The sequence below is a fragment of the Aplysia californica genome, unplaced genomic scaffold, assembly GCF_000002075.1.
Source record: "Aplysia californica isolate F4 #8 unplaced genomic scaffold, AplCal3.0 scaffold00508, whole genome shotgun sequence".
In the NCBI taxonomy this organism is placed as follows: Eukaryota; Metazoa; Mollusca; class Gastropoda; order Aplysiida; family Aplysiidae; genus Aplysia; species Aplysia californica.
Window position 1 is genome coordinate 380735 of NW_004797778.1, and position 22945 is coordinate 403679.

Below are 22945 nucleotides of genomic sequence, written 5' to 3' on the forward strand. Positions count from 1 at the left end.
GGGGTGTTTTGTTTTTTAAAAAATGTTTACGGCACTCGCAACTGCATTAGGTCATATGAGCGCGTGGGACACATTAATCTTTTTCAGTAGGTAGGAAACTTTGAATTTTGCCCGCGTGGTGGCCGAAGCCTACTCTTATTGATTTGAGACCACCAAAGGATCTTTAACGGGCGTAACTTGCACACAGACCCTCCGAGATTTTTCGCCCTTGTCCAAGAAGGCTAGGTGTAGATCTTTACTACCAGAAGATCAGAAGTGTGGCTGAAAGACAGCAGTAAAAAAGGGCAAAGGAGTAGAAGTAGAAAGGCTGCAGAAAGAGTAAGGAGCCCAGAGGAGGGGGCAAATGAGGTGAGGGGGTGGGGGCAGAAAAAGTAGACGAAAGCAGAACATTGGTAGAGAACAGGAAAGGAGGAGAAAGGAGACAATTTAAGAGAAGAACATTTTTTGGTCGCTACCCGGATTCGAACCCGGGACCTTTGAATGAGAGGCCAACACCTTAACCTCTAGGCCACGAGAGCCCCCCCGGAAGGGGGAGGGGGGTAGGAAAGAGGGACAGCACATAGAGATGAGGGAGGGGAGGAGAGAAAGACAGCAGCAATGATAGGTTGGGGGATGGGGTGGAGAGAGGGACAGTACTAGCAACAGAAATTGAGTCATAGGGGGTGGGGGGACAGCACAAAGAGATGAAGTGAGCAGGGGTGGGGGGGGGGAGGGTAAGGATGAGGACATGTTTGCACCTTGACAATTTTTTGGAAAGTACGAATGAATGTGCAGCACTAGACATTGTTATATCCCTTTTATGATATACATATCCGAATCAACAGATTAAATTTTTTTTACAAATCTCTTGTTCAATAGACAGGCAAGAAAAACATGAATACAACTCTACCCTTGACCCTTTTTCCATCTAAAATGCTCACCTGTCAAGATTTTGTAAGGGTGGCTGGTGAGGAAGTAAGTCCTTGCACACACAAGCGGACTATGTGGGGAAACAGCTTGACACATCTACAAGAAGAAATATTTTCATACTTTAATCATTTTTAACATAATGTTCGTCCATTAACCCATCCCCTCTCCAACTTCCACTGTTTCTATATTCCTTTCACTGCTCTCTAACACAGTTTTTAAAATTTTTGTTGTTGTTGGGTTTTTTTGGTGGTGCCTCCCTTGTTAGACACAACCTTACCCCCTCAACCCCACCCCACCTCCCAGTTTTCCATTTCTTATCACTCAACATACTAGCTGGGCCAAAAAAGAAGCCACAACAGCTTGCGATAGTGATCATGGATATGGAGAGTTTGTCCCGTTATCAGTTCAGTGCATTCTCTGTGTAGTGAGGCATAGAGGTTTGTACTGGAAGAGAACAGCAGCAGTCTAACAGTGACAAGAAATAGAACCCCGACTTTATCTGACCAGCAGTGTTTGCAATGGTTGTAAAGCCCATAGAGCATACAGTAGAGTATGGATATATGCTATGTTAATGCACTTATCATAAGTATCAGTATTGAATCCTTTTCTCATAATGGCTATAAAGGAGCAAGTTTATTGAAACAAATTTTAGCGATTTCTAAATGAATTGCATCTGTTAGACATAGCACAAGCTGAAATAGACAATTTTACTACTTTAAACACCACAAACTATCGCATTCTGATAAGCAAGTTGGGAATCAGAGAATGTGGTCTTAATAAAATAATCATTGTGGGATTTTTTAACACCACAAATCTTGTGCTTTTCTGAGCATACGTCAATTCTTGCCAAAAGAGTTTTATTCTTATTGGAAACTCGCTCCCAAAATCATTCTTAGAGAGGCGTAATGGCACAAGACTTAACTTTACCATCAAAACTGGGAACATGCCATTGTGAATAAAAGACGTGGTAAGCAAAGTCTGTTTTCGAATTATCATCATTGTCTTTCTCACCCTGGACCAGGATATACGCCACGAACAAACACTTTCCACCTTTCCTTATCCTGGGATAGCCGCTAGATGTCATTCCATGTCTTCCCACTTTTCTGTACATCTATTTCTGCGACTCTTCTGTTTTCAAATATGTCATAATTATTCTAGAAACACTTGTCACTACACAAAAAAGAAGGGTCAGCAAAGTGCTCTCAGACACAACTGGTGTCTGGGGTGTAATGGTGAGACCCTTTCTCATTGCACACAGAAGATGTCAGTTGGACTCCCAAGAAGGGAAGTTTAATTATTGGGTATCTCTGTCTGTCTGCTGGGATGTAGTATCCTACTCAGCCTGGGTTGGGTGGCAAAGTCAAAGCAACTAGCATCCTATATGATCTAAATTGTGTTGATAGGGTTTGTAAAACATTTGCAATAAAAAAAAGAAATTTCCACAAAACAGTCAGACCCTGTGGCCACAATACACAGAGGAACTCACCACTGTGTGTGTGGAGAGTGCATCAAGCTTCACGTCTGTGGGATCTCCACAGTCTTCACCAGCCTGAACTCTCCTCAGTTGCTTTTTATCAGCCTCGCTATCGACTAGAACAAAGGGCTTCCTACCCTCCCTGAAAACAGAAAGCAAAATTGTTTTGATCTACTCACTGTAGCAAGAATCGAGATTGTATCATATCTCCTGCGCAGACAGAATCACATATCAGCATTTCAGTTAAAAGCTGTACAGTTGCTGAAAAATCTATGCACTTCCTATCTCGTACATGAAGCTGAGCAATTTCTTTCCATGGCCAGGCATTTGAGAAAAATGTGAAGCACTAGGTTCACTATACTGATGACACTGAGCATGAGTGTCAGGTTAAGCTCAGTTAGACTCGGTGGAAGTAAGACTTATCAGAGCAAAACTTAAAGAAGAAACTTTGATAAGATGATTTTGCTCAAACTGATGTCTGGCCAAACAATTTTTAATATGGGGTCACCTAAAAATGTTTGGAAACACTGATGGACAGTTTCAATCTGATGTTTAACTCATAATGAGCACACGGGCAATATCTGATCTGCTCTTTTTTTAAACAAAGGGGGAAGATTTATACTGTTAAACTTTAACCATTCCAAAATCAGATGTAATTTTTAGACAAGCAGAAGTTGAAATTAAACATTTTATTTCTTAAAAAACTCAAAATACTACATCCTGCAGAATAAATCAGGATGTGGTCTCAAAGATATAAGTATTGTGGGATTCTATAAAACCTATATCTTGTGCCTCCATGAGTATACTTCATACTTGCAACACAAGTTACTTTTTTGATAGAAACCCACTTCAAATTTATTTTCAGAAACAGAGATAAAAAGGCACAACAACTCACTGACATGACAAAATTTTGCGACCAAGATTAGAAACATTAAGCAATTTTGAGCTAAAATCATATTTTGAGCTTAAAAGAGATGAAGCTTTAGGGACCCACTACATCAGCTGATCTAGAACTCAAAGAGCAAAAGGACAGTACTCCTCTTCCAATAAGAAGACAGCATGAACATAAAGATGCAATCTTGTTTAAGACATACCTGCCCTTCTGCCCCACAAGTCCATGGTTGAAGTAACTTTTCAGGGGCTGTACGGAAGAAACACATACAGTATTATTATATTCAAATATGTCAACCACACAGCTAAGCAGCAATCTGTTATTCCTAAAAATATATATATATGACTCCACAATTATGTGCAGTAGAATGTGGTCAAGGTAATAAGCATTCACTCGGCTTTCAAGTACATATTTTTGAATTCTAAATAACTGAACAGTTTTCCTTGTCTACCACTCTTTTAAAAGACAGATACAAAAGACATAATTTCTTATCAAGGAGGTAACTTGGTACTGAGGTTGTACTATAGCTTTATAAAGATTACTCTTTCGGTATGTGTTACAATTGTAGATACATCAGTGAGACCGCAACTCGATATACTACATTGACAAAGTTCTAAAAAATACTGCACAAGGGGAAAATACATATTTGAATCCCACACAGCCCATTTCCCTTTCATTTTTTTTTTTCTATATCACAACAACACTGTCTAAGACGTCCACCTGTCTAAAACGATCACTTTCCTCTTCAACAACGGGTGGACGTCTAGGACAATTCTGACTGTATATCATTAATAGAATGCACTGCACAGAACAAAGTAGGCCTACAGGGTGATTTAAAAAAGAAAGAACCGATTTCATTACACAATAGCTTAATAGTGAAAGGGAATACAAAATTCAAGCTAAGTCACATGTATTGTCCTGACAATCAACTTTTATTTCCAGTCTTTCAAGTGTTCAATGTGGCCACAACCAGTACCACGGGCAAGGTTGATTCATCCCAGATGCCTTTCAGAATATCACGGTCCACTGAGTTGATCGCCGTTATTGTTCAATGTTAAAGGTCATCGATATTAGAGGGTAGCAGTGGAACATAAATGGAATCTTCTACATATCCTCACAAGATTTAAAAAATCGCACATGGTGATGTTTGGGGATTTGGCATGCCAAGCAAAAAGAGCAAGGTCTTGGGCCCCTTTCCAACCAATTCATCGCTGGGGCACTTTTACATTTAAAAAAGCTCATACCATCAGATGCCAATGGGAATGTGTTCCATCTTGTTGTAAAATGAAAATCATGAAAATCTGCTGGCAGTGATGCGAAGAGCCAGTTTTGGAGCATAACGAGATAGGTTGGTCCTATGAAAGCTATTCAGAAGTTAGGTACTCCTCATTCAAATGGTAACTGACTCATTCCATAACGATGTTTGAAAACTGATGCAATGTGACATAAAATCAGTTCATTCTTTTCAAATCACCCTGTACTGTCCCATCATTTTAAAGATTAAATATTTCATACATTATCAAGATAGGAAAGATTTGTCTGCGCCTAACTAGGAAATTTCAAATTCCCTCACCTCTGCTATTTTCTTGGCTGGAAGCAGAGGTGACACAGGCTCAGTCCTATAATATAAGATTAAAAACAATTATTTTCATACAAGCGGGTTTCAGTAAAGTAAAAAGAAACTCACTAGCAGAGCATGTGAACTTGAATTAAACAAAAAGTAAAACTATAGAATATTTAAGCTCTTGAAATAAAAGTAAAAGCAGGGAGGAAAATAGAAAAAGAATTTAAAATCGAAATAAACAATGTGTTTTTTTATTTTTTTATTTTGGGCATTCGATACCCTGTAATCTCTAGCAGTTGATTGAAGGTTCATCATTTTTATTACGCTCGTTTCGACAACCACGACTTCTCCGACCTGCTGATAACTGTGAAAGAGACGATTCAAAATGACCGCACAGACGACAACAACAACAACACTGACGAAGACTAAGACAAGAGCAAGGCAATTTTTGTGGTTAATGCTAATGAGGTCAAGATCATGTTTATTAATGGTCTGAAAGCTCACAAAGCAAGTGGACCCGATGGAGTAAAAAGTAAAATTATTAAAATGTGTTCTACTCAGTTATCTCCCATTTATACCAATATTTTCAATGTCTTTGAAAGAACGAATAATACCACTCTCGTGGAAATGCACTGAAATAATTCCTGTCCAAAAGAAACAATACAAAATTTGAATGACCTAAGAACTGTGGTTTTAACATCAGTTCTTATGAAATATTTAGAAAAACTGGTTCTGAAAGAACGGAGGAAATCAACAGAAGACATACAGGATAACATGCAATTTTCCTATCATGCCAAGAAGGGCGTAGAGGATGCCATTCTCATGTTCTTAGATAACATCTACAAACCCATAGACACACCAAGAAATTACTGCAGGATACTTTTTGCTGATTTTTCATCTGCATTCAAAACAATCCAACCGCACATAATGGTTTCAAAATGAATTAATATGAACATAAAAAAGAACATTATAGCTTGGATTCTTGAGTTCTTAACCAATCGACCTCAGTATGTAAAATTAAATGGTGCAAAATCCGACCTAATATTAACGAACACCGGTGCGCCCCAAGGTTGTGTAATCTCCCCTGCCATGTTTACGCTTTACACCAACGACTGTACTTTTGATAACAAAAACATCAAACTAATATAATGTGTGGATGATTCCACTCTATAAGGCCTTATAATAACAAATGAGAAGGAATACAGGGACGCTGTTAATGTATTTACAAATTGGAGTGATAACCACTTCCTTTTATTAAACGTAAAAAAGACAAAGGAATTAATAATAGACTTTAGAGTATAAAAAACAACAATTGCAACCACTATTTATTAAAGATGAGGAGGTGGAGGTGGTAAGTTCTTACAAATATCTTGGTGTTACAATCGACAACAAACTTGACTGGCATCCCCACGCTGCTTTTGTGCATAAAAAAGTAAATCAAAGAAAGGAAATTAAGGAGTTTGTGTATTGATAATAAGATTATGTCCCTTTTATACCATTCTACGATTGAAAGTGTGGTATTATTTTGTATTTGCTGCTGGGTGAGAATTGTAAGGTGAAAGATAAAGACAAATTTGACAGAACCATTAACTCTTTAACCATGTCTGGACGGTGGCAGATTCCAGAAGTCGAGGTCCGTAACCATGACTGAACGGTACCACTGTCCAATGCGAAGTTATTATTGTATTATGGTATGGGCTGAATTTTTTTAAAGTACGAGCTAACAAGCCTTTAGTTTGACCCAGAAGCCAAAGATAAATGAATTCTACGTCTGGGTAATACTTTATTGATCAGTTTGACACAAAACAAGCGGTTTTAAAAACGTAATATGTCGGGTCGCATTTCCACAAACACGAGAGAATTACGCGGAAAAGTGATTTTAAATTGCATGGTTAAAGAGTAAGAAAGCCAGCAAGATCTCTGGATAGGATTTTACTAGAATTGATGAAATGTATAACACCACACATATAAAAAAGATAAAAAGCATTATAAACGACCCGTCACACCCCCTTTCCACGCAAATCGTAAGATCACACAGAGGCAGATATGTACCTCCAAAAACAAAAAAAGAAAGATATAAAAGAAGTTTTTTACCATCTAGCATAAGGCTTTTGTCAGAATGAGCATAGGTGAGTGTTGCTGTTTAGAGTATGTATTTATATGTATCTATATATAACTCCAAATGTCTTGTAATTAATTCCTCCATGTGATTGAATGATGCATCTGATGTGAATGTACATTTTATCAGGTTTACTTCCCTTTTCATATCGAATTTTAATGAGAGTAATATATAATTTAAATTTTTATGTTTACCTGCATGAGTTTTTATGGTCCTGTTCAGCCAAGAAAAATTTCCCTCTGGGATATTAAAATATTATCTTATCTTATCTTATCTTATATACAGAGCAACCCATTCTTACATTATAAAATTTTTTTAACACCAACAGCAGAGAACTCCTTGCATTTCAAACCAGAAAGTTATGGTTGGTAGAGTGGATGTAATATACTAATAAATAGACCTGTTGCACTGAATAACACACAAAAATCTATGCTCTTTTTTTTTATGGTAAGTGTTTTACAACGCTCGCAACTGCATAAAGTCATATGAGCGCACGGGACACATTTAACATTTTCATTTGGTAGGAAATTTTGAATTTTGCCCGGATGGCGGCCGAAGCCTACTCTTATTGATTTTAGACCACCAAGGGATATTTAACGTGCGCAACTTGCACATGTGACCTCCGAGATTTTTCGCCCCTGTCCGAAAAAGCTAGGTGTAGATCTTTCCTATCAGAAGTTCAGGGGTGTGGCTGAAAGACAGCAGTAAGAAGCCAAGGAGTAGCAGTAGAAAGGCTGCAGAAAGAACCAGGATCCCAGCAAAGGGGGCAAAGGAGGTCAGATGGTGGGGACAGAAAGAGGGGAGACGAAAGCAGACGACAGAGCATTGCAAAAGAGCAGGACAGGAGGTGAAAGGAGGCAGTTTTAGAGAATAAAAATTTTTCGATCGCTACCCGGATACGAACCAGTGACCTTTGAATGAGAGGCGAACACCTTAATCTCTAGGCCACGAGAGCCTCCAATCTATGCTCTGATACACACATTAGATACTTACACTTACATATATACATGGACCTCTGTCCTTGTCTTCTTTCATCTTCTTACTGGGCCACATGCTCCACTTTTAGAATGACCTGTTTATGCCTGGTAGGGCTTTTAACTCGGACAAAATAGTCAACCACGTTTTACCCCCCCCAAAAATGACCAAACTCAACAAACAACAGACAAATCTGGTAGCTTGAAACTTACAGGGCTATCTGCACACACTTCATCATGTTCTCCCACTGTCTTGACATCAATGGGAAGTGCTGAAAGGCAGGAAACAGAGTAAAACAAAGCATGCTAAGCCATAAAGAAAGATTTAATTTATTAGTACAATTGCAAGTAAAAGCTGCTGATTCAGGGTAAAAATGCAAAATCGTGGCAAAACAAAGATATGACACTGCAATCTCAAATAATAACAAAATACACACCACTCAAGCGCATTCCCAATAAAAATTTAAGTCTGATTAAAAAAGGTACAGACATGAAAATGGGATAAAAAACATGATGATCGGGTTAAATTATTTCTGAATACTTCCTTTATATTCCTTTGATCTTCAATTTTTTTTCAAACTGCAGGTACTGAAAACTGAGTGAGAATAACTTTACTGAGTAGAAAGTGATTGAGGCAGACAACTCACCTCAGTCAAAAGTATCTCCATAGTCACAGGGTCTTGGTAGTTGTAGATTCTGTAAAGCTCTTGGCTTACATCACAAACCTGGGACACAGCATCAAGCAATTCTTTCAATACTATGACTCTTTTGTTAAATGTACAGTCTTAGACAAAAGCCCAAAACTTGCCCTCAAATTTGACACTTTGCTTAACTATAAAATGTGATGGAAATCAACAAGAATAAAGATTCACCTAAAAAAAAGCCTCATTTATCCATTCACCTCTTTCCTGTTGAAACAGAAGGTACACATATGGAGTCAAGGCACTCTTGGATTAGAGTGACTCTGGTTTGGCAAAGCTACAAATATAATTATAACAGACTCTGACAGTTTCCCCAGCAACTGAAGCTGTTAATTCTAACTACCTTCATTATCGCAATACACAGGTTTTAAATAAATGCCCCAAAAAACTGCAATGTGAAGTCTTTCCAAACAACCTAAAACTTTCTAAAAAGCAAAATAAAAGAGTGACAGAAATAAAATATTCTCTGCAAACCTATATATAATGCTTGAAACAAAAAAGAATAGTATAAATGAAAAACTGTCAAGAGTGATTACAGAATACTGCTTAAACGGTTGATTTTTGCATATTTTGTTGTTGTTTTATCAGCAGTTTTGAGGGGCTTTCCAGCCAATGTAACAGTGAATTATCAGGGACACAAACAAAACGTCAGCAAGCTTTTGAAATGTTTTTAGTTCTGAGAGCAAAATTTTTCAGGAAATAGAAAAAAAAAAATTTTTCATTTTAAAATTGTACCCACGCTATGAAACCAGCATCAAAAGAGAAGTAACGACTTTATCTATTGGTTGACATAAATTATCTCATAAAGATATGGTTTAATAAAATGAGACCTAAGGCTAAGCACATTGTCCAATCCTTTTCAATGCTGATGAAATATATTGAGATACCGGACAGTTCAGTTTTGTATGTTAACAACTTGGTTCGGTTGAGACATTTTTGTGTGTTTTTAATCAGTCAAATCAAAGGCTGTCTCTTCCGGCATATTTAAAGCTGCCACTTGGAGGGGTTTTGTACCCCAACCCATTAAGAAATTCTGGCAGATGAGGCTGAGCTGCATAACATTGTAACAAATAAACCAACATCTTTTCCTTTTATCTATATTTTCAAACATCACTGATTTCATTTCCGTAATACAATAATGATAATCTGTCCCAGAAGTGACTCACCTCATGTTTGAGAGTGAAAAACCCTCCACTGAAAAGTAATAAAACAAAAAGAAAAAAAGATTTAGAGGGTATATAATAAAAACACTCAGGCTCAGTACATATAGCAAAGGGGTAGACACACAACAGAATGGTCTAAAGGTCTCACAGTCTACAATTTAATAAAAAAAAATCTTTAGTTCATATATTCTTTAAGCACTGCTATTCAAAAAGGGCAGATGATTGTAAGAAAATGATGAACATTTTGAGATAGCAGATGCTGACTTCAGTCCTGACAGGATTTCCCTGAGAATCTGAATGACAAAAGCTACATTTTGCATATTATACAATGTTCAGAAATTCTGTAAAATTGTTGTAAGCTAGATTGAAGAGTTACTCTTTCCAGAAATAGAAAGCTATTTCCATTTGAAACAATATTTAGATGTTTTTAACATTCTCTTTAGTAGATGAAGGTCATTGATGCAGAAAATAATTTTTTTTCAAATTAATCAAAACATGTTCCACTCTAATCATGTCTCGTGATTAATACTGCAGTCAGAATCATCTTGCCACCTCTAGAAATAGAAAGCCAAATCCAACAGATAACAAATTCATGCCATTTTAGTTGTAAAAGAAAAGTGATAAGTATATGAAAAGACGGGGGTTTTGCTGGTACATGTAGAAAAATCTTAAATGGAGCATGTACATGGTTCTCTGACCATTAGGCATAAGTACATTAATACACTTTTCTGAAAAAAACACTCAAATTGCAACCCTCTCAGCAATTTGCACTTCATACGGAAATAAACATCCTAAGAAAAAGGTTTCCAAAGTAAATACATTGCCCTAAAAAGACCCGTCCAAACCATAGGCACTACAACATTAAATGAATCATTGGAGCAGTCAGAGATAAGGGATGGAAGCATAATATTATGAGCTCCTAATATACCTCAATACTGTCAGTTGGAAAAAAACAGGACGGCCAAGGGAGTTACAGTGAAATCATCTGAGTCTTCAGGCTGCAGGGTTTCTAGATTTCAATCTGTTCTTTTTAATTTGCAAGACAAGCTCTGGACTACTCCAGGGAGCAGTGGTAAGACAGCAGTTTTAACTACAAAATGAAAGGAAAGATGAAAGAGAAGGAGGGATAGCATTTACTCCTTTTCATCTGCTGACCCAACTTAATATTTCAATCAATTAACATTGAACTACATCATTATATTTCTCATGGAAAGTTTCAATTAAAACATACCCTCCGAAATCCTCTAATGCAAAGGCTTGAATGATAGGCCACTTTTCCACAGCCATAGGATTGAAGGGAGCACTTGATTTTGATAGCACTCCAGCTGTTGGGGGAATACAATTAAAAATGTGAAAGTATACCATTACCATTAGATGTGTACACATTAGAAAGTATTGCTAATAAAGTGCGACAGAGGGTAACATATATTTTACTTCAGTTCTGAATATGTGGTAAGATAAGAAATTATAACACAGTATTGTGTTTTTAAGGTGAAGCAAAAAAATTAGTTTTGATCTTTAATATTCAGAGTCAACAATACTGCTGAGACAAAACAGAGAAATTTCACTACTCACATTCAACAAAAGTTCTCATTGTCAATAACATAAGTCAGAGGGAAATCCTAAAGAACTACCTGTACTTCCATAACATTTAGATGGGAAAACAGAAAACATTAATTTGTCAGACAAGTGATTATTCAGAAACTAGAACTTCCTCCGGTCACTTTTGTTCCACAAATTTTAATTCAGTGATGTCCCTTGAAACGGAAATTGTTTTTGAAAATGGCATGCAATAACATTCATAAATATCGCCAAGAGAACACTTTTGAAATACATTCAAACCTGCCATAACGGTCACAAGAACAATAGTCACCTGTACAAATGGACACTTCCCAGACTCCCCTAGCGTTTTGTCGATATAATTCTACTGTGTAAACCAGTCACATGTCCCACACAACCATCAACATTTATCAACCAACAACCAAAATTACCTGTCTTGGATGGGCACGCAAATCTCTCATTGCTCAACGCAACGCGTTGTTATAAATTATGTATTGGCCCCTGACGTTGTGGATGAGCCCTCATTCACCGGTCGCTATTGTTAGTCCCTCTTATGAATGTTGCTTGTGTCGCCCTCAATGTTTACCCAAATTGACCAATCAGTAACAATACAATTTCCGCTGCTGGTGAGGGAAGTATGTGATCTGTCATAACCTATAAGCCTCGCCAACAATCATACACAATTGTAAGTGAGATGAACGTTCATTGTTAACCCAATCTGTAAACTCAGTCCTTAAGAATGAACGTCAACCCAAACCCGCTGCAGAAGTGTCACTCATTCACTGAGTGATGGCAACCAATTTGTTTGTTTTACTATGGCACTCAAAAGTCTTCTTCGTCAGAACATTCTGTTCTGTTTTAACCTTGCATGAAACCATAATGTGTAAAAAATAAAGCAAACAACAAAAACTCCCACAAAAACTCTCCTTTCAAAAGACAAAAAAACCCCAAAACATTTTAATTAGCCTATGGCAGTCCTAAACCTGCAACCACTTCCAGTTGGGACCTCAGGAGTAAATGGTTTGTTTTCTTCATTTTGATCAGTCCTGCATAAGATGGCCACCTGTCTTAAATATCCACTTTTCTCCTCGACAAGGCGTGTCTGTCTTACGCAGCTTCAACTGTATTATGCACCAAAGTGGAGAACTTTGGAGCGGTAATGAAGATAATAAGCAGGGTGCATTCAGGGCCAAAGAATAAACCTGTGGTATGAAGCTTTGAAGAGCAATGAAGATCAAATTTCATGAAATGGATGTGATGTAATGCATAAAATATACCTCTTCCACTGTACGGGATTCCTATAACCTTGCAGTTAGAAACCATAGCAATCAGGGACTTGATCTTGAACTCTTCTGAAGCATCATCATCTTCACCTTCATACTGTCAAGGAATAATATATATTGGTTTGAAAACCACAGATGTAAAACACAGTTAATCAGTTGATTTAAATGGTAACAAGCAGGCAGAAGAAAAGTTTTAGTAGAACTTCGGTCGTGCAAACATAAGGAAAACTATTCCCAAAAGCAGAAATCATATGTGTCACGACGCGGTGGAATCAGGCACTCGTCAGATTTAGGGTAAATGGAGTTATAGGTATAATCTTAAAGGTTGTTCATTTGCCATGCAATTGATGAAAAAAATATCCATTTATGTTGAATAGAAGTCAAGGGATTTGCAATTGAAGGAGGTGGGGTCGCCAGTTTTCAGAAGTAAAAAAAAGCGAGAAAAGGTCTGGTGACTTCCATAGCTCAAGAGTCCTTGAAAACTGCAAATTTATATTTTTTTCCATAAAATCCACATATAAGAATAATTTTGAATGGACATACAAGGTGCTGAGCCAAAAAACAAAATTTCTAAAAAAAATGTCCAAACTGGCCGAAAAATGCTGATTTCTTCAATTTCATTATTTAGACAAGCGCCTGATTTCATCGTGATGCCTCACATATACTACTAAAGCTAACTCAAAATTCTTTTAATCTAAGGACCCAGAAACTGAAGAATATTTTACTTCAATAGAAAGTGTAAATTAGACTAGATCTATATGTGGCCATGTAGTTTACAGTAATAAGAATTGTGTGGCCTCATGTTGAAACAAGTACTCGTCAAAACAATGAAATCGAAAAAAACCCAGTCATTTTTGTCGCCAGTTGAACTATTTTCTTTGATTTCTTTTTTTAGCTCAACACTTTTAATGTCCATTTAAAAACTCATTTCTGTATGGATTGTACTGCAAAATGTTAATCAAAGGCACAAAATATGTAAAATTGCAGTTCCCAAGGACTCTCAAAGGGGAGGGGAGGGGAGAGAGAGGGGATGTCAAGGAGAAGAGAGACCAAAGCAGTTTCACACAGTTCCATTTCAACATCCCTATATACAGTCTCGTGTCAATGGTTTAGCAATTCAAGCTTCTCCAGAAAAGAAATTTCAAAAGGTAACATAAAAGGCTCATTTTGTGTTTTTTGCCATCCACCATTCATCCAATTCCAATTTATGCTTTGTGAATATCAATGGCAAATAAAAGTTGTTAACACTTTTGAAAATGAGTGCCATCCCGTTAAAGAGTAGCTACATGGTACCTGTGTCAGTTCTAGTATAATTTTGGTATCTGAAATAATTAATGTTGACACTGAATGAAGTTTGAAAAAGGGAGGTGCAAGGCTAGTAGAAAAATCTTCAACACAGAGCAGGACAAATAGCCCAGCAAGGAAATGGTTATTTAAGTCCTGAAATATGGCAGTGAACACCAAAAATATGTTACACTTACACTCGGAAACATCACCTCAAAGGCTTTTCCGGACCATACCCTTGCCTTAATGAAATAGAGTCCTTATCGTCAAAGTACAGGAGAAAATATGAGACACAACATCGAGCTATGTTTAATATTAACGTCTAGATATCATTATGGTTACTGAACCAACAATAAATAGCACACATGGCTGCCACAAATTGATATACATATATAAGATTCTGAGCGTGTTGGTTCTCATTCAAAAACTACAGAGATATGGCAGTAGAATGCTGTATCAAGAACATTTACCAGTGGCTAGAATAGGTTACACCATATTTCATCAAGAGAAAGCTTTTAGGTAAAGGTCAGACTGAGAATGAAGAAGACACAATGTGATAAATTTGGTCTGCATTGAACAAACTACCTCATTGTCAGCCAAACAATGGAACTGAACAGAAGGCCAGTGACTGACATATGGGAGAAGATAGTGGTAGTTGACTGGGTTGCAGTAGATCTCAGCATGCTCCCTGCACACTAGTATCATCAAATCTGAAAGTGGATTATTAAAAAGACATGTTTAAGAAATGGGAAACTATCATTAATTTAGCAACAATTAAAAAGAAACAGGGATTTGAAATACATGATGAAAAAATATTTCAAAGCTAAATGAAAAGAGCAAATTAACAATCATAAATCAAACTGCTTTTGGGACAGTGTCCATAAACCAAATAGCATTTTTATGAAAGTATAAGCAGTTGAAGGCAAAATAAGGTTAAGAAACAATGTGTGGCCTCTAGGTCTCTTTACATTAAGTTATATTTCAATAGCAATTCATCTTGAATAACAATCTTCAGGTCAAAATTTCAGGAATCCAAATTAGTAAAAAAAAAATTGATTCCATAGCAGTAATTCCCAACATACGCATTAGGTACCATCTTGACTTGCATCAGCTCAAGTAGGTACAATCACAAGTAAATATGAAGCACTGTTGAACTCACAATAAATAGTTTAAGCCTTCCTCCCTATAAACCTTGTAGAAACATTTCATGAATGAATTGACAAGTTCTCCGATCTGCTATATAAATGAAGTAAAAATTATACAATTAACATTTCATTCAAATAAAAAATCAATTTTCAAGTTTTTTAACTTTTCAGCATGATGTTTTAATCTCAAAAAGTTGTCCGCCCATAATAAGCATAACATTTTTGTAGACTGTCTTTATTTCTTTCAATTCTCTATTGCTTGGTGATGGTATATGGTTGACTTACCATCAATAACTTCTTCAGCAAAACCAGATCTGGAAAACAAGAAAGTCAAAAGTCAGTCTCTCTGCATAAAGGGATATAGGTTTTGAGTTGAGAGGAAATACAAAATAAGAATGCAAACAGTAATATACACAACAAACAATCAAGCATCTGTCAATTAAAAACTTCTTGCTGACAGTAAAAAAAAACGGCAAAATGTAAAAGCTTAAAGATTTCAATAAAGTCCAATGATCTTTGATCAATCTCGGTTTGACTATTGGAGCAGCAATAACCTTGCAGTTAAAGAACATGGGTTCAATTTTAGCTGTGAAAATTAGAACACTAGGGAAACAGCTAAATGTTCCCTAAGACACTCATTTCTCCTCTGTCCATTAATAAATGTTCAACAAAATGAAAAGTTGAAACTTACTACAGCTGGAGATGGTTTAGAATGCTGCAATGCTTAAAGTGTCATGAGACACTGAGATAATAAGGTTTGATTTAGCAGTTTGAGAGAGTAATTATTCTGTGCTAGTCCAGTCCACTTGACAGTCTATCTTGAGAATGTGGTCTATGGTCCCACCTGACTGACCACACTCTGCCTAACAATCTATTGTGATAATGCGTTCTACCATAAGGCCTGTGCTGGGTATCTATATGCTCTTACGACCATACCCTGACGGATTACTTTCAAGGGGACCAGCCCTCCCTGAATCCTCCCAACCCCCCCCACACACACACAATCACACAAACTACACCCACCAAAACAATTTTAATACAGCCAATGACAGTCCAAAACTTATAAAAAAGCAGAGGGAAAATGTTCAGTATTATGGATTGCAGCAGATTACTAGACCATCAAGTGGTACGCCTACAGTTGTCAGACTCATCAGGTGGCTGACTGTAAAGTAGAACAGAAACATTGTAGAAGACTGTAAAGTGGACAGGCAATATTATTCTCTCCTAGATTACCTATTCCTTAGACAAGAAACAAAGACTATTAAAAATCAAGCAGCTAACAATGAAGACCAACATGGGGAAAGAAATATTCTATTCTTTCATATTCATTCATTTGGACCGAAAAAGGCACAATGTGGTATGATGTGGGTTTAAAATTGAACATAACGTAAAATGGGAAAACCACTAAACTCTCACTTTTCAAGTTCATCTTTCCGAACATCAAAAAATCCAAACAAAAGGTAATTGAGTAGCTCCAGACTTCCTTCATTGTATCGGCTATCAATACCTGAAATAAAGAGACATTGACAACATATTTATCACAGACTATCTTGTATGTGAGTCAAACATTTTATGTTGGTATACAGCAGGATGAGTATGTATAAAGTTGGTTAAAGGGCTTCAAATAGTGTAAGCAATAGATGAAGTAGGAAATTTTGTCTCTCACATATTATAGTCTATTTACAGCACACAATAAAGAATTATTGTCACAATTTTTTTATCTCCCAAACAAATGCAACTCGTTACTTGCTGCAAACTTTATTTATACTTGACATGACGACTGCATACTTTCTTTCAACTAGCATTGTCAATTACTAGTTACAAAATTAGTTGGGAGTGGAAAACTCATAAATTTATACATGGTCAATAGCTTGAACACACTAATAAAATGTGGAGATGGTTTTGTATTGTGAGAAAGAAAAAAGTTAACAAAAAAATCCAATAATTTTAGAAGGTTTTGAGTTGTGAGAAAGAAAAATGTTTAAAAAAAGGAGTAATCTTTCTAAATTTGTTTACCAGCAAGGCAGAGGATCCCATCCATGTTGTCCTTTTTTGCAATAACACTCTGAACATGGCGTAACCGACTTGAACTGTTGAAAGTAAGGGAGTGACTCTTGGTGTTTTCTTTTACAAATATGTCACACAAGTAACACAAGTATGTGTTTTATCAGGGTTAGTGACATTGGGTGGAGTCAAAGAAAACCAAAAAAAACGAGCAGACTCACAACACTGTACGAACACAAGACTTCGAATCTATTCAAAATTGAGGGCATCCCCTGACCACATTTATCCCCACAACAGAGATCTTATTCAAAACTCTACAAACTTGAAACATTTGTAAAAGATTTTATTTAAAAATCATTTCACCCCAAATCCTCATTGCTGTAGTGAGACATATAGATCACAAAAATGAGCTGGGAAAAATTCCACATGATCCTGTAGAAATATTTCATTTGATCCACAAAAATGTGTACTCAGCTACCTACTTTATAAAAGGTTAGTTTGAAGACTGCTGTTTAAAGGCAATAATGTAAATAGGTTGCTGAATGCTGTTCCTGTAAAGAATTGGTAAATGCTCCAAATAACCTTGGAAGGTGAAAGAACAGATAAAAGTTATTGTGGAAAGTCTAGTGGACAGCTGCATCATTTCATTACCAAAATTAAAATGGAATCCAGACTTTATATCTCTACACATTCTGTTCTTACCATGAACCTCAACCAGCCGCTCCACTGAATAGAGAGCACTAACAATGTAAGCAGTCTTCTACAATAATAATATTTCAAATACTAAAATTAAATCTCTAGAGGTAGTAATAGAAGCCGTTATAATTGGGATTCCTTGATGATCAGAATAACAGACATCTAGTAAAAACATGAGCTGATTCCACCATGCCATAAAATTTTCCAATTAGTATGTTAACTGTGGCAATTTCCTCCCTTGCATATTTTTTACATTATAAAGACACTGTGAAAGATGGCCATCTATCCAAGAGGCCACTTTTCTCCTCAACAATGGGTGGCTGTCTTAGACAGTTTCGAGGGTGTACAGAACAAATGAAAGGGGGGAAGTGGGAAATTGTCATTTGTACAGTTTGTCTTGGACCGAAGACTACTCTTATCTATTTTGGACCACTAAGGAATCTTTAACTGCACACGGGACCTCCGAGATATTCCGCACTTATAATCTGAGAAGGCCAGGTGGTAGATCTAACCTACCCTAAGATCAGGGATGTTAGATCTTATCTACCCTAAAATCAGGAGCGTGGCTGAAAGACAGCAGTAAGAAGGCACCAATAACTAGCAGAAAGAGTCAGGAGCCCAGAAGAGGGAGCAAAGGGGGGTAGGGGGGGGGGGGGGGCAGAAAGTGGAGATGAAAACAGATGAAAGAACATAATAAAGGTGAAATCATGCTCTTGTCAAAATAAAGAATTCAAAGAAACCAAAATTTTACCGCCCCTTGGCCAATTTTCATTGATTTGGGGAAAGGGGGGGGGAGGGGGGGGGGGGTTAACACCTCTAAAGTAAATTAAAAAACACATTTCTGTGTAGGTTTTACTAAAAAAATGTTGATCAAAGGCATACAAAAATGTAAATTTGAAGTTTAAAAAAGTTTTGGAAGTCACCAAACTTTGGCAGCCATTTGCTTATTAATTTTTTCTCAGACACAAGGTGACCCTCACCTAGTTAATCACAAATATCTCAACTTCGTTTCAAGATAGATGGGTATTTTTTTTCGCTAAGAGCAAAATAAACGAAGAAGTTTTAATATTATACCGATAACTATGCCCAAAAATTGACAAGTGCCCTATTCCACTGAGTCACGACACAAATTTAAAGACCTATGATTTAATTTCTAACTCAGTGACGTCATTTTCAGAACAACAATATCTAAGGACAATATGTGTCACGACGTGGTTGAATCAGGCGCTCGTCAATTGTTGGGCATGTAGAGTTACTGATATCATCTGAAAACTTATTCATTTGCCTTGCTTTCAAAGAAAAAAATATCCATCTAGCTTGAATAGAAGTCGAGATATTTGTGATTGAAGAAGGTGGGGTAGCCTAGTTTCAGTGGTTAAATTAAAGAGAAAATGGCTACCAAAGTTTGGTAACTTCAATAGCTTAAGAGTCCTTGAAAACTGAAAATTACATATTGTGATCCTTTAAACAAGGTTTTTCAGTAAAATTCACAAGGAAATGTGTTTTTCTATGAACATAAAAAGTGTTTAGCCAAAAAATAAAATTTCTATAAAAATTACCAAACTGGTGGAAAATTGCCTTTTTCTTCGATTTCATTACTTTGACGAGAGCCTGATTTCACCACAATGCGTCACATATGTTTTCTGTTTATGTATTTTTGTCAACTAACAAATTGCATGCTGCAATGTGTATATTACACTATGTATTTGTATGTACTCGCTCAGTTAGATCGTGTGTATGTGTATGTGTGATGAGAGAGATGTGTGTGTGTGTGTGTGTGTGTGTGTGTGTGTGTGTGTGTGTGTCTGTGTGTGTGTGTTGGGTGTGCGTGTATGTGTGTGAGTGTGTGTGCATGCACACACGCATGTGTGTGTTTTATGTGAATGTGTCTGTGCCTGTGTATGTTTGAGGACTGTGGATGGCATGTAGCCATAGTAAAATTCACAAGGAAATGTGTTTTTAGTTTTTCTATGAACATAAAAAGTGTGGCTACATGCATGTGTATGCATGTGTATGCATGTGTCGTGTGCTTGTATTGAGTGTATGAGTGTGTGTTTGTTTGTGTGCCTTATGTGGCGTTTGTGGAGTGTGGATAGAGTAGGCATATGGATGGCATGTGCACATACACAAGCATATATGTGTCACGGCTCAGTGGAATCAGGCGCTCGTCAATTTTTGGGCATGTGGAGTTTGTGATATCATTAATTTAGGAAGCTGATTTATTTGCCTTGATTTCAATGAAGTAGATTTCCATCTATCTCAAAAGAGGTTGAGCCAAAAATACATACTCGATAAAAATGTCTAAACTAGCAGAGAATGCTTGTTTCTCCATTTTCTGTATTTTGACAAGTGCCTGATTTCACCACGCTGCCTCACATATATATGTTGCGTGTGTTTTTGTATGTGTGTATGTATGCATGTGTGTGAATAAATGTGTGTGTATAAGCGTGTCATTTCATATATTATGTGAATGCATATTATTGTTCATTTATGAATTTGTACTCAGATTTTAATCGCCTGGGCTGAGCTGTGTGCATACGGGAGTATGTGAGCTATGAAAATGCTCTTAATATTATCACCATCCATTATTATAAAGTTTTGTAATGTAGAGAAAAGTGCATAGGCCTAAATTCTGACCCTCTAGTTTCTAGATTACACACATGACACAGTGATATAGACTAGACCAGATCAATATCTAGACTAGATCTAAATCCCTTCAATTAATTCAATAAATTAAATGATTATGAAGTCAGAAACTAGTATGGACTAGATTTAGATTGTTAGATGCAGTTTACACTACACTGACAAACAATAATAATAATAATAATAATAATGATAATAATACGAAGTGGCTAATACGGCTAACCTGCCAGTACTCCTCATATGGAAAATGACGGAGTAAATTATTGGTCAAAGATATAAATAGTGACCAATGGCTATGAAAGTTATCTTGACCTCGTAGAGAGTCTCTTGGCCAAGATATCGATCGATAAAGTGATGCGGTCCAGCTGAGCGACTATATGCTATGTGTTATCACTTGTTTCGCTGTGCTGAAGTACTAAATGTTGAGTTTATTGTGTTTTGCGCTTTGATAGTATTTATTTGATCGCTTATCATTTTTGAATGGCTCATTCTATCAGCCTTAAGAAAATATGCGGTTCTATATATGCCTTTTATCATCTGTTGAGCCCTAAACGGTCAATTTTCAGTAGCAGGTTATATATCTCAGGTATCTCAGCTATTCCCCCCCCAAACCCCCATGTTTACAACCGATCGGCCGCGGCGGCGGGCATTTTTGGTGACTTCCGGTGAAACGCTGAGCGCTTCTAGGGTTAAAAAGACTACAGCCTGGCTTAATCATGCCTTAATGACCTAACTAAATTTCAATTCAGTTGGCCAACAGTCAACAACTTAATTAAAGAATAAGTCTAGAATCTAGGGGAACTCTTTTGTGATTTCGGAAAGTTTCAGCGCCCAGACCAGGTAGTGTGGGTGTTCGTGTGTGAGAGACAGAGAGAGAGCTAGCAATATCAGTCATGACATGCCCCAGTTGGCATGAGGAAAAAATAGAAAGATAGAGTGGGAAATAGGTGGGGAGAAAGAAAGACAGAGACAAACAAAGAAAAAGAGAAGGCGAGCGATACACGGAGGCAAAGGAGAGAGAGGCAGAGGAGAGAGAGGCAGAGGGGAGAGAGAGAGAGAGACAGAGAGAGAGAGAGAGAGAGAGAGAGAGAGAGAGAGAGAGAGGGAGAAGAGAGAGGGTGACTGCTCAATCGAAAAAATGACATTGTTATTTTCTTCAAAGTGTGATTCCTCCAACTCCAAAACGGAGGAAAAACGATCATTCATCGAAAAGACATCCGCAATCTTCATTTAAATCTAGAATCTAGATCTACGCTAGCCTCGAAACTAGATAAACAATTTATGTCTTATTTATTTAGGCCATAGACCTAGAAGAACCTAGGTCTACCCTGAGCCAAGAGGGCGCAAAAACTTTCCGAAATCACACAAGAGTTCCCTTACCGGGTCTGTATACTTTGTGACTTTGTTCCCGGTTACCGGGTCTGTATACACTCCCTTTACGAAAGGCTGTAGTTATTCGCACAGGGTGTGAGAATACTATGGAATTGTATTCACACAGGGTGTGCGAATACTATTAAATTTTATTTGCACAGGGTGTGTGAATACTATGAAATTTTATTTGCACAGGGTGTGTGAATACTATGAAATTTTATTCGCACATGGTGTGTGAATACAGTCAAACCTGCCCTGATGGCCACCTCTATAAGACAGCCACCTGTAAAAACGGCCACTTTCCATTTACCCCTTGCGTTTTTTCTATATAATTTAACTGTGTAAAACGGGCACCTGTCCAACGCGGCCGCGGCCACCATATTTTAACACACAACCCCTACCTATCACACTAAGCAATAACACCTGTCTTAGACCGCCACCTTACTGACTCCATTACATTTTGTCATAAATTGTGCAATGGCCCCTGGCGTTGTGAGCAAGCCGTCATAATTCAATCACCTGTCGTTGTTGTTAGGTAGTCCCTCCAACCAATCATGTCGCATAGGCCCCTCCCACTGTTGACCAATAGCTACCAATTTTCAGCTTCTGGTGAGGTAAGCGTGTGATCCCTCATAACCCATAAGCCCCGCCTACAAATCGTGTAAGATGAGCGGTCACTGTTTACCAAGTCCGTAACAAAGGACGTCAACATGAACTTGTGACAGAAGCTCGTTCTCCGAGTGGTGGCGACCCATGTGTTTGTTTTAACATGGCACTCGGTCTTCCTCGTCTGATACATTTTGTTTTATTGTCACTTTTGGGCAAAATCAGCAACAAAATAAAAATTACAAACTAAATAAAAACCACCACCACCATCAACAACAACAACAAAAACAACAATGCGGCTACTTTCGATTAGGACCTCAGATGGGAATGGTTTGTTTTCTTCATCTTGATCAGTCCTGCCTAAGACGGCCACCTGTCTTATAATACGGCCACTTTTCTCCTTGACAATGGGTGGCCGTCTTACACAGGTTTGACTGTACTATGAAATTATATTCGCACAGGGAGTGTGAATACTTCAAAATATTATTGGCATAGGACGTTTCAAATGAAGGATGGCAATTAATTGGGCCTAGGGCCTAGCATTTCCTCTTTTTGTT

The 22945-nt window shown here is 37.4% G+C and overlaps 1 protein-coding gene across 1 annotated transcript in view; it reads right to left on the reverse strand.

The window, feature by feature from the left end:
- Positions 1 to 22945, reverse strand: part of LOC101856835 (uncharacterized protein C20orf194) — a 77018-nt gene that overhangs the window by 52799 nt on the left and 1274 nt on the right. Inside the window, exons 2-14 of the mRNA XM_035971795.1 lie at positions 17085 to 17158; positions 16485 to 16575; positions 15354 to 15382; positions 14509 to 14633; positions 12634 to 12736; positions 11028 to 11121; positions 9800 to 9827; positions 8580 to 8657; positions 8146 to 8204; positions 4849 to 4894; positions 3478 to 3524; positions 2396 to 2525; positions 921 to 1005 (exon numbers count right to left, since the gene is read on the reverse strand). Of these exons, the coding sequence (XP_035827688.1) occupies positions 921 to 1005; positions 2396 to 2525; positions 3478 to 3524; positions 4849 to 4894; positions 8146 to 8204; positions 8580 to 8657; positions 9800 to 9827; positions 11028 to 11121; positions 12634 to 12736; positions 14509 to 14633; positions 15354 to 15382; positions 16485 to 16575; positions 17085 to 17158 (989 nt within the window). The remainder of the gene's footprint in view (positions 1 to 920; positions 1006 to 2395; positions 2526 to 3477; positions 3525 to 4848; positions 4895 to 8145; positions 8205 to 8579; positions 8658 to 9799; positions 9828 to 11027; positions 11122 to 12633; positions 12737 to 14508; positions 14634 to 15353; positions 15383 to 16484; positions 16576 to 17084; positions 17159 to 22945) is intronic.